The sequence below is a fragment of the Lissotriton vulgaris genome, chromosome 3_1, assembly GCF_964263255.1.
Source record: "Lissotriton vulgaris chromosome 3_1, aLisVul1.2, whole genome shotgun sequence".
NCBI classification, from domain to species: domain Eukaryota; kingdom Metazoa; phylum Chordata; class Amphibia; order Caudata; family Salamandridae; genus Lissotriton; species Lissotriton vulgaris.
Genome location: NC_141689.1, coordinates 907,913,679 through 907,926,003, shown reverse-complemented (window position 1 = coordinate 907,926,003; position 12,325 = coordinate 907,913,679). Strand labels below are relative to the sequence as shown.

At 42.1% G+C, this 12,325-nt stretch overlaps 1 protein-coding gene across 4 annotated transcripts in view; it reads right to left on the bottom strand.

The window, feature by feature from the left end:
* Positions 1 to 12,325, bottom strand: part of ENTREP1 (endosomal transmembrane epsin interactor 1) — a 185,163-nt gene that overhangs the window by 156,322 nt on the left and 16,516 nt on the right. For all 4 annotated transcript variants that reach the window (XM_086961243.1, XM_086961244.1, XM_086961245.1 and 1 more), the window contains exon 2: positions 1,486 to 1,542. In XM_086961243.1, the coding sequence (XP_086817369.1) occupies positions 1,486 to 1,542 (57 nt within the window). The remainder of the gene's footprint in view (positions 1 to 1,485; positions 1,543 to 12,325) is intronic.

Here is a 12,325-nt window from a genome sequence, read left to right as displayed (position 1 = left end):
TCAGCAGTCAGGGAGGAGAACAATGCACATAAAAATGATAGGCCTGTCCTAATTACTGTAATTACTGTGAGTAATTTTAGCTCGAATGGCATTACTGGGGCACTCTGCTGATACCAACACTGAAAGAAACCCAGCACGTGCAATACCTATTCCAGTTCCTTCATCAACTTTTAAAACTATTCCCAGAACTAAGAATGGAGAGTAAAGTCTGGTCAGAATAACATCCTACTCACGCACTAAAGTTTGAGCCCACCCCAGGGCACATTTCTAATGTTTGTTACATTTACTGATCTATATTCATTTGTTTTAGGTTAACCTTTTATCAGTTATATAAATTATATTGCCTTCCCGAACGAGTAAATGGCTGAAAATCTGAAGGCTTTGACCTTCCACTACAGAATATGAATTAGGGAGCACCACTAGTATTACTTATGGAATTAAAATACATAATTAGTTATATTTGTATCTTACCTTCTTCCCTACCAATGGATCCCACTGTCCATCTCTTGCTAGTGCCATCCTGAGGAATTGGGTTCAGGAATGTTATTATTAATGCTCCCTGTACCCAACCATGTGTAAACTCGACTCCTTAACTGGTATGTGTGGTTTCTGTGCTTGAAGTCTTGTAAACTGGTGATGGGCATTTTGATCTACGCACCCACGAGGACACTTTATAATGTTAAGCCTCTCACCCCATCGCATGACCTTCAAGTCTTCTGCATTGCAATATCCACAACACTTAAGGGCTGATTACCATGTCTGTCCGACACCATATCGCAAACGAGACCGACAGGCCTTCGGTCGGTGGTCCTAGCTGCCAGATTTGGATGCGACGGAACACTGTTCGGTCGCATTCCAACACATCCCTATGGGAGCATGTCTGGCGGCCATAAACCAGGGATAGTACATGCTCGCATAGGGTAATGGAAGGTGATGTCAATCCCTGCACCTGTGGAGGGCACGTCAACGTGCCAGCCACGGGGTGCAGGGACCAAGAGGAGGGCACTGTAGGTACCCCCTTGGCCCCCATCCGGAGGCCACACAAACAAGGGAGCCCCAAACACACTTTCTGACATAGTTTCCAAGTCAGACAGGTTGGCATGTAAACCATGCCGGAAACCGTGCATCATAATCCCAAGGGCAGAAAGGCTGACCCTTTGGGATTACGAGCCGGTTCCGACTGGCTGACAGGCTCCTTGAGCCCATTGGAAGCCAGCCAAAAAGACCAGCCGGTTTAAATTCTGACGCCAGCATTGTAATGTGGCGGTTGGAAATTAAACCGAAATGTGGCCCGGAAAGGCTCTGGCTGACGGTCGGAGCCGTTCCGGGCAGCATAGTAATCGGCCCCTTAATTCCTATTGAGTATTAGTCTTAAAACCATACACGCTGTTTTATTCAAAGACAGTTTGAATTAGTTCTTGATACTCTTCTACAAAACATTGTGCACAACAGAAATAACGTGTAGAATTAATCCTACATACATACCAGTAGTACCATTGGTCTCTTCCATGTTGTTAATCCTATAATTCCTGAAAGGATCACCTGTAATTTAATAAAGGAGAACAATAATTTAGTTGGATTGAGGAGGAAAAAAAGCTTTACTTGGTCTGAGAAGCAAAAAATATAAATATTTTTTTTAAATATCAGTGCTGCTATGAACTTTAAGACTAGGCTTTGCTATTATGGAATCAACAGAAACACATTAATGAACGTGAGATGGATAAATGAATGATACCTACATGAATCAAGCCAGTAACATTGTACAAATGTGTCCCATTGTGTCATCTTACCCCATTATGCATTAGGCACCATGTAAGCTACACTAAACCAACAAGTCAGGCATTTTATTCATTTTAAGCATAAAACTCAAACTTTATTTTTAATCAAGGTTATCAGCACACTCCTACAGTGAATTGGAAATGTATGTATGTGCTCTCTGTTTACTGTCAGAGTCTTAACAATAAAACAGTGCACATTGTATTCACCAGTTCATCTGAATCCAGTCATATTGTGTAGTACATTTATTCCCGTCAACCTTCAAAAGAGAACCTTAGAAGTGTTTATCTGTTGCCTCTCTGTGCCTTAAGGGTTATTAAGGAGTATGAGATGGTAGCGGGGGAAAGGCAACCACGTTTCTTAAGTGTTTGCTGTTGCTGTAGCAGCAATACGTGAATTGTACACTGCACACCAATATATAAGGACTTATAAAAAACATTCAATTTAGGGGGGAAATAAAAATGTATTTCACTATGTCACACAGCCACGACCAATCGTTCATTCCGGTTTTAATTTTTACCGAGTAATTTTGTTTATACAATCACCCACACTTGGAATAGCTGTAGTTTTCAATAAGAATACACATTCATAAATGTGTGTATCGTGATTTACACGTCTCCCAGAGTTACACACCACTCATGGTTAAGTTAAACGATTTAATGAGGGAGCAATTCCTTACTCAATTAGAGCATTATTAGGAGCACCAGGATCTATGCAGTATACCTGCTGATGTGCACAGAGTAGTATGCTATTTATTAACACTTAAGTGTATGTCGAGGTCATGACTCATGAAGACACAGTCGGTTATGAAACTCACAACAGGTGATTAGAAAAATGCTTGCAAATAGTCTAACTACTATCGATCACTCAGGCAGTATTCCAATTCTACACTTTTTTTCTGCCCACCATGCCACCTCCAGTTAGACCCAGCCATATGCAAATCAGCCTTGATCCTGCCCCACTACGAACAGTGCAGCCTAAATTGCAGAGCCAGGTCCTCTCTAAATCTGAACACAAACAACCAAAAAACGATTTCTGCCTAGTTGGCCCTCTTCAGTTTTAATCTTAAACAAGCATTGGCAAAGCCAGTAGATCTGGCCTATGCAAGAACTATTGACTTTGGCAATATGATTCAGCAATGTTGTACACTAAAGTGGCTGCTGTATAGTATGGCTGAAAGTTAGTGGGTAAAGGAGAGTAGCATGGAGTGGAGTGTCGTAAAGTGGAGTGTTATGGAGTGGCGTAGAGTGGCATACAGTAGAGTTGAGTGGTGTGGAGAGCCATGAAGTGGAGTGTCATGGAGAGGGGTGAAGTGGAGTATCATGGAGCAGCATACAGTGTTGTGGAGCGTCGTAGAGTGGCATAGAGTGGAGTGGAATAAAGTGTTGTGGAGTGGTGTAGAGCAGAGTGAAGTAGCGTAGAGGGTATGAAGTGAAGTAGAGGTTTGTTGAGTAGAGTGGCATAGAGCGGACTGGATTTTCAGAGTGAAGTGGCGTGGAGTACTGTGTCAAAGAATAGAGTGGAGTAAAGGGCGTGCAGTGGTATAGAGGGAGTTGCATAGAGCGTTGGAGAAAGTGCTGTAGAGTGGAGTGGCATAAAGTGGAGGACAGTTTAATGGAGTTCAGCATCATAGAGTGGAGTATCGTTGAGTCAGTCAGTCAAAGCATTTTATTTCGATTATTAAAAATCATAAAAAGACGACAATCATGAACATATATACATAACTACAAATATACAATATATACACATAGTTAAATACAGTGTAAGTAGGATGTACATAGTTCACACTACGTTCAGATGTCCGTTTACTTAAAAACACACTTTCATTAAAAATCAAACTAAAAACATTATTTACACTACAGATAATTCCTAAGGACATAATATACATTTCATCACTTAAAACAGCTGGGGAGCCTGCTCTCGTCATATTTATATCCAAAGTGCTAAGTGCCAGGAAGACAAGGGAAGACTAAAGATTTCTTTTTCCGAACAGCAGCCACCAGAAAGCTCGCAACACAGAACATGACCCGAGGACAGCTTAACATTTGTAAGTATAAGAGAGCTGGTCTGACTTGTATAAAGCCAGCCTCTTTCAACAATGGTAATAAGTATTTGTCTCATTTCTTTATAAAAGTCACAAAACATGACAAAATGTAGCGTATCCTGATTTGAAAAGTTGTCACATTTACAAGGGTTGCAGGCTTCCGGCTTGCCCCAAGATGGAAAATCACCCAGAGTTAAATATATCATATCAAAACGAAACCTCGTTAGGAGCTGTCTATGAAAGGGGCGATTCACAATAATCAAATAAGGTTCAGTTGATGGCGATGTTGATAGTAAAAAATTTGCCCTTACAGAAACTTTCTTAAGAGTATCGTTGAGTGTCGTACAGTGGCCTAGAGTGAAGTGGTGTAAAGTACAGTGGCACAGAGTAAATTGGCATAGAGCGCAGTAGCGTGGAGTGCACTGGTATTGAATAAAGTGGTATAGAGTGCATTGGCGGAGAATGGAGTGATGTAGAGTAGCATAGAGTACCATGGCATAAAGTAGAATGGTGAAGAGCAGATTGCAGTTGTGTAGAGTGCAATGGCGTAGAGTGGAGTGGCAAAGAGTGAAGTAGAGTGGCAAAGAGTGAAGTGGCAAAGAGTGGAGTGGTGCAGGGTAGAGTGGAGTAGGGGAGGGTAGAGTGCAGAGGTGAAGAGTAGAGTGGAGTAGAATGCAGTGGCATAGAGTGCAGTGGTGTAGAGTAGAAGTAGAGTGGAGCAGAGTTGAGTGGTGCAGAGTGAGTGCTGTGGCATAGAGTGCAGTCATGCAGAATAGTGTCACAGTGCAGGATCATAGAGTGCAGGGTCTTAGAGTGGTGCAAAGTAGAGAGGCGCAGAGTACAATGGTGCAGAGAGCAGTGACGGAGAGTACAGTTGTGCAGAGTAGAATAGAGTACAGTAGAGCACAGTGACGCAGAGCGCAGTGACAGAGTGCAATGGCACAGAGTGACAGTGTGCGATGGCATAGAGTAGAATGTTGTAGACTATAGTGGTGTGCAGTGGTGCAAAGTAGTTGGCGTAGATGCAGTGGTGTAGGGTGCATTGGTTTTGAGTAAAGTGGCATCAAGGTTATTGGTGTACAGTGCAGTGGTTTTGAGTACAGTGGCATAGCATAGAGTGAAGCAGCATATAGAGTGGAGTAGTACAGGGTAGCGTATAGTGGTGCCGTGTAAAGTGCAGTCATAGAGTAAAGTGGTGTAGAGAAGAGTGGTGCAGCGTTGATTGTAGTGGTGTAGAGTGGAGTGACATAGAGTACAGTAGGGTGGCGCATTGTGCAGTGGCAGAGTAGATTGCTTCAGATGAGAGTGGAGTAGAGTGCACTGGCGTATAGTAGAGTGGTGCAGAGAAGAGTAGCGTGGAATGACGTGGCATAGAGGGCAGTGTCAGAGTGTAGTGGTGCACAGTAGATTAGAGTGCATTGGCGTAGAGTACAGTAGTATTGAGTGAAGTAGCGCAGAGTAGAGTTATATAGAGTCAAGTGACAGAATTCAGTGGCAGAGAGTGCAGTGCTGCAGAATGCAGTGTCATAGAGTGCAATAATGTAGAGTGTGTTGGTGTAGAGTGCAGTAGAGTAGAGTGGTGCAGAGTAAATTGGCATAGTGCAATAGTGTGGAGTGGCATACAGTGCAATGACGTAGAGTATAGTGGTATACAGTGCAGTGGAGCATAATGATTGGAATAGAGTGCAGAGGGACAGAGTGTATTGGTTTTGAGTAAAGTGGTGTAGAGAGCAGTGGTGTTGAGTGCAGTTGCATAGAGTGCAGCGGTGCAGAATAGAGTGGTGTAGTGTGGAGTGGCATAGTGTGGAGTGGCACATAGTGGAATAGAGTGTCCTAGACTGTAGTGGCATAGTAGAGTGTTGTAAAGTGGAGAGGTGGAGTGGCGAAGAGTGGTTTGGCGCAGAGTATAGTGGCATAGAGTGGATCTATGCAGAGTAGAGTGTGGAGAGTTCAGTGGCGGAGAGAGGAGTGACAAAGTGAAGTGGCATAGAGTGGAGTCGGGCAGAGTGGAGGGATGAAGGGTAGAGTGCAGTGGCCTTGAGTGTAGTATAGAGTGGCGTAGAGTGCATTGGTGTAGAGTGGTGCAGTGGCATAGAGTGCAGTGGTGTAGAGTGCTGTACAGTGCATAGAGTACAGTGGTTTGGAGTGGTGCAGAGTTGAGTGTAGCATAGAGAAGTGACAGAGTACAGTGGTGTAGAGTAGAGTGGTGTAGGGTGCAATGATGTAGAGCGCAATCGTATAGTGTGATGTAGCATGCAATGGCATAGAGGAAAATGTTGTACAGCAGCGTAAAGTGCAGTAGTGCAAAGGCAATGGCATAGAGGAAAATGTTGTACAGCAGCGTAAAGTGCAGTAGTGCAAAGTAGTTGGCATCTGTAGAGTGGTGTAGGGTTCACTGGTTTTGAGAAAAGTGGTGTAGAGTGAATTGGTGTAGATTGTAGTGGTTTACAGTAGAGTGGTGTAGCGTTGATGGCAGTGGCGTACAGTGGAGTGGCAGGAAGCAGAGTGGCATGGAATAGTGTGGCATGGAATAGTGTGGCATGGAGTAGTGTGGCATAAAGTGTGGTGGAATAGACAGCAGTTGCGTAGAGTAGATTATTTCAAGGTAGAGATGCAGTGGCATGGAATGGTGCAGGATAGAGTGGAGTGGTATGGAGTAGTGGCTGAAGTGCACTGGCGCAAAGTGCAGTATTACAGAGTGGAGTTGCATAGAGTGGAGTGGTGTAGAGGGCAGTGCAAAGAGTTCACTGGTGCATAGTAGAGTGGGATAGAGTGCATTGGCATAGAGTAGAGTGGTACGGAGTAGAGGTTGGAGAAGGGTAGAGTGCATTGGTATAGAGTGCAGTAGAGTGGCATTAGAGTAGAGTGGTATAGAGTTCAGTAGCAATGTGTGCAGTGGTGCAGAGTAGAGTGTCATACAGTGGTGTAGAGGAGAGTAATTTGTGTAAAGTACCGTGTTGTACAGTGGTGCCGAGTAAAGTAACAGAGTGCAATGGTGTAGAGCAGGGGTCTCCAACCTTTTCTGTAGTGAGAGCTACTTCTGATCAGTGAAAATCGTCGTGAGCTACTATAGGCCAAGCACCTCGCGCATTTTTTTTTTTTAGAGACCGCCCGCGCCCAGTTTCATTGACTGTAAGCCTAATTTCTTCGGAGCCCATAATGTGGTTTGAACAAAAGGGACCACACTCTTTCTTTTGAAACTACAGACAGCTACAGGTTGAGCCACCTGAAGCAAAAGCTTTTCTTGCATGGCAGATTTACTGGAAAGTGTAATGAGGTGCTGCAGGATACATGCCTATAACCTCCTTTTGAGATCCTTGATCAACTTGCTCACACACTGCAAAAGCTAAACCTCAACATATATTCCTTACCAAATGTTATTTTTTAAGTCTAGCTTAGATGTGCAGTCACTGGTTTTCCAAAAAGACACCAATTTCATTATGAATAACCTCAATTATTTCTCCCTCAACACATACTCCTTTTTTTTTTTTAACAGTTTTAAAATGTCCCATCCTGGTTCAGATTTAAATAATTTTGAACCGTTTTGATTCATTATGGAACTTTATTCTCTCTGTATGTAGAATACATATTTTTCAACTTAATACACTGCCCAATCAAGTGCAAGTTTCACTGAGTTTGTGAAAAAAAATACAATTTCAACAGTCACAGATGCTCTAGTCTCGGGGCCAATGGGGAGGTATCCAGTTGTTTATGTGGCTATTCTGCCTCTGCAGGTACGTACCTCCCCATAGCTTAATTTGTAAACAGGATAACTTCTGAGATAGAGGCTATTTATTTGGAGAAAAAAAGAGTTTGAAATGCTGCTTTATTTCAATGATTAAATGTAATCATTAATAAAGCAGAGTTTCACACCATTTGTTTTTTAGACAGCATTTAATATGCAAATAAAATCTGCAACACTGCCTTGCCAATGCCGATACTAGGCCAGGGCAGAAGCTCACAATTAATGCATTTGTAAATCAACTTTGGGATCCGACTCTTCATGATAGAGTCAAAACTGTTCTGCAGAGAGCATTGCCCAAATGACCTTTAATCATTTGTAAACCGATTGCTTTAAATATCATTTTTCTTTCATTTATTTTGAATGAGAGTACTGCGTGAGAGTGTTAGACATTTTGCAGAGATATTCTGTGTTATTATTTCATGAAATATCCATAAAAAAGTTTCTTTTAGATTTAGAACGAAACGGGATATCACTATGGAAATGGGACGGCGTCACATATTATTGGCAGTAATGTTAGCAAGCTGCTGCTGTGTTAAATATCGGAAACACACATCACTTTCCCTGAATACTAGAATATTTTACAAACACATTTATAGTTCGGCCCAGTGTGTCCGGGCTCTGTCAGTGACCTGGCTACAGACGGTATGAAAGAGTTGACACTGGAATCCATAAATTCATAGCTGTGCTGAAGAGTGGAATAATTTACATTCCTTTTAGGAGTGCAGTCGGGGAGAGCTTTGTTTGTTTTCTGCCTTAAAGGAAACTGAAACTCGCCCTGCTTCTAATCTAGATTTATAGTCCAGAGCTGTAAAATGGGAGAAAAAGATATTCCCGGGCTTTCGCGCCTATGATATATAAGCGGCTGAGTATGAAAGGCGCACATCGCAATTCTAGTCTAGAGAACCTGCTTACCGATTATCTACTGCTTCAATATTGTGTCAGGCAGGAAGCGCAGGTTCGTAGCAGTTCAATACTGCTTGTGCCACATCCCTGCAAGCAGGCTTTCAGGGACCTGCTGCTCCACTCCGGCCCAACTACTTCTTGCTCCGGCACACAATCAAGACCTCGGTGCCAGAATTTGAAAGACAAGTGGCGTGCAGAGGCAGTTCAGCTACAGCGTCATCCTCTTTGACCTTCCCCGCCCACGCTAGGCTCAGTTAGGCCAATCAGAGCAGCCGGTTTTGGTGAAGGCAGGTAACAGCTATGAAAAATGGCCTAAAAACAATAAAGGAGAACGATAGGCTACAAAATTGAGATGCAAGGCGCGAGCTACTCACGGGGGTTCGGCGAGCTACCAGTAGCTCGCGATCGACTGGTTGGAGACCCCTGGTGTAGAGTATAGTGGCGTATAGTGCAGTGGTGCAGAGTAGATTGGCATAGAGTGCAGTGTTGTAGAGTGTATTTGTTTTGAGTAAAGTGGTGCAGAGTGCATTGGCGTAAAGTGTATTGGCGTAAAGTGTAGTGGTGTACAGTGTAGTGGTGTACAGTGCAGGGGTGCAGAGTGGAATGGCATGGTGTAGAGTGGAGTGGCGCAGAGCGCAGTAGAGTGTCATAAACTACAGTGGCATAGAAGAGATTGATTCCGAGTAGAGTAAAGTGGTGTAGAGTGCAGTGGTATAGAGTAGAGTGCTGTGGAGTGCATTGGTGCAGAGTAGATTAGAGTGGCTTAGAGGGGATTGGTGCAATAGCGTAGAGTGGAGCAATGCAGATTGAAGTGGCATAGAGTTCAGTGATGTAGAGTGCCATAAAGTAGAGTGGCATAATGCAGTGTTGCAGAATATACGGTCATAGAGGTCAGTAGTGTATAGTAGAATGGTGTGCACTCACTGCACTGGCATAAAGTGCTGTGGCACAGAGTAGAATGGTATAGAGTGTGGTGGCGTAGAGTGCAGAGGCACAGAAGAGATTGTTTCAGAGTAGAGTGGAGCGGTACAGCATAGAGTATAGTGGTGCTTGGTAAAGCATAGAGTGCAGTGGTCCAGAGTAGATTAGAGTTGCTTAGAGGGGATAGGTGCAATGGCGTAGAGTGGAGCGATGCAGAGTTCAGTGCTGTAGAGTGGCACAAAGTAGAGTGGCATAAGGTAGAGGGGCAGAATGCAGTGTCGCAGAGTATACTGTCATAGTAGAGTGGCATGGACTGCACTGGCACAGTGTGCTGTGGCGCAGAGTAGAATGGTGCAGAGTGCAGTTGCGTGGAGTAGCATTGTGTAGAGTGGTATAGAGAGCAATGTCATTGAGTGCAGTGGCGCAGAGTAGAATAAAGTGGCATAAAGTGCAGTGACAGAGTACAATGGCGTAGAGTGCAGTGGCATAGAGTATAGTGGCATAAAGTGCAGTGGTGCAGAGTAGATTGCCGCTGAGTGCATTGGTTTTGAGTAAAGTGGTGTAGGATGCCCTGGCATAGGATGAAGTGGCGTTGAGTAAAGTGGTGCAGAGTGGAGTGGCGCAAGCGCAGAGGCGCTGAATTCAGTGGTGTAGACTAGATTGATCCAGAGTAGAGTGCAGTGGTGCAGAGTAGAGTGGCATAGATGGGATTGCCATAGAGTGCACTGGCATACAGTGGAGTGGTACAGAGTAGAGCGCATTGTCCTAGAGTGCAGTGTCATAGGAGTACAGTGTTACAGAGTAGGGTGGCATAGAGTGGAGTAATGTGGAGTGGTGTAGAGTGCAGTGGCAAAGAGTGCAGTGGTGTATAGTAGAGTACTGTGGGGAAGAGTGCATTAGCATAGAGTGGTGTGGAGAGGTGGAAAGTGGAGAGGCAGAGTGGAGTGGTGCAGAGAGGAGTGCAATAACTCAGTGTGTAGTAGTGCGGAGTGGTGAAGAGTAGAGTGGGGTGGGGTAATATAGAGTATGAATGGTATGGTATAGAAATGTCATTACAGACAACACAACTTCAACTGAAATGACCATTACATATGCACCAACATACAGTATTAATGATAAAACGCTCCCTGGAAGACAGAGCTTGACATTTGAGATCTGTCTTTGAATGCGCAGAAAAATGTGGCAAGATTAGTACAAGATTTAAAGGCCTGCTTACAGAATGCGAGTTCATTGAAGAATACAGTAAACACGGTTTAGGCAATGGGACTGGAGAACTGACCTGGAGAGCTTAAAGCAAATAAAGACAGAAAATAGAAAGCCAGAAAAGTGAGTTACCAAGCCAATGGTAATCAATGCGCAGAATGCATTCCTAGGTCAACTTTCTTAAAGTCCCCAAGATGTCTTTAGCAAACCAGACAGCTGCGCTTTCTGGTAGACTGCGATATAAAAACAGTGATCAATAGCTTTTCTTACTTTCTTTACCTTCTACTATTTTAACATTAGTGCTAACCAAAACAATTCACTTCTTGTGACAGCTATTCTGTTGATTAAATATTTGTTTACCATACAACAAAATACATTCATGGGCCATAAAATGACCCATAGCATGTATTCAGAGAAGTTAGTTCAGTTAAATACAAAATAGCCCTGAGCAGAATTGTGCTCCCTTTTGCCAAGTGAGAGTGAAATGCCCTCAAGCTATTTTAAAATGTGAACTTTAACACAGATTAACATTCTTTCTTATGCTGCAGAAAGGGCCTGGTTTCGTTTTTATTTGGTAATACATTTTAAAGTTTTTTTTTATTATGTCAATTTTATTCTTTTGGTGGGGTGTTGGGTTTGTAGGGGAATAAGTATGGTTTTAACTTGTTATATGATTATTATAATATATTGGTTTCATTATTTTATAGATATGTATCATAATATAGCATTATTAATTGTTAACTGGTTAATGGGATGATTTGGCTAATTATTTAACTGTTTCTAAAATGTTCAATATTCATTATATTATGTATAATAATTATGTATACAGTTGCATTACATTTTTGAATAATGTGCATTTTTTCGGTTATTAATGTAATTTGTTTTTGTGGTTGTAGGAATTTTAGGGTAATAAAGTGAGAAGTATTTTATATCCATTTTTTACATTTTTGGTTAATTTGATTTTTTAATATTATTTTATGTATAGATAGTTTTGGTTTTAATAAATTGTATGAATTATATAGTATTAAAATCTTTTTTTATTTCCAACGGAAATACATATTTTTTATATATATATGTCCTTTATTTTGCTTTCATTTACAATAAGGAAAATTAAATCTAAAGTTTAATATTTTACCTAGTATTGCTTATGCTGATGTGGGAAAAGAAATGTTCACCTTGCCAAAAACCAACACTTTCCCTACTGTGGCTTAGGTCAGAGTGAGAATAGTATATCTGACCCCTAATAGTCCAATACTTTTCCTTGTGTTGTTGATGTTTTAGTCGTAATTCTAAATGTTACCACTACAAAGTCAAACATTGCCAATACTGTTGCTCACTTTGAAGTGGGAGTAACAATCCTGCCGTTCAAAGTCCGACACTTTCCCTATTGCTGTTTACCTCGAAGTGGGAAAAGTAAATCTATCCCCTTCAAAGTCTAACTATCTCTCAACACTTGTTTATGTTGGAATAGAGATAGCAAATTTGACCCCACCAGAATCAAACCTTGGAGTGGAAATAGTAAATATAACCCCTTTTGCTTTAATTTTAAAAGTTCATTTAATGTGAATAATTTTTATTTACTTTAGTAGTGCTCCCTTTTGCCAAGTGAGAGTGAAATGCCCTCAAGCTATTTTAAAATGTGAACCTTAACACAGATTAACATTCTTTCTTATGCTGCAGAAAGGGACTGGTTTCGTTTTTATTTTGTAATAAATTTTAAAGGTTTGTTTTTA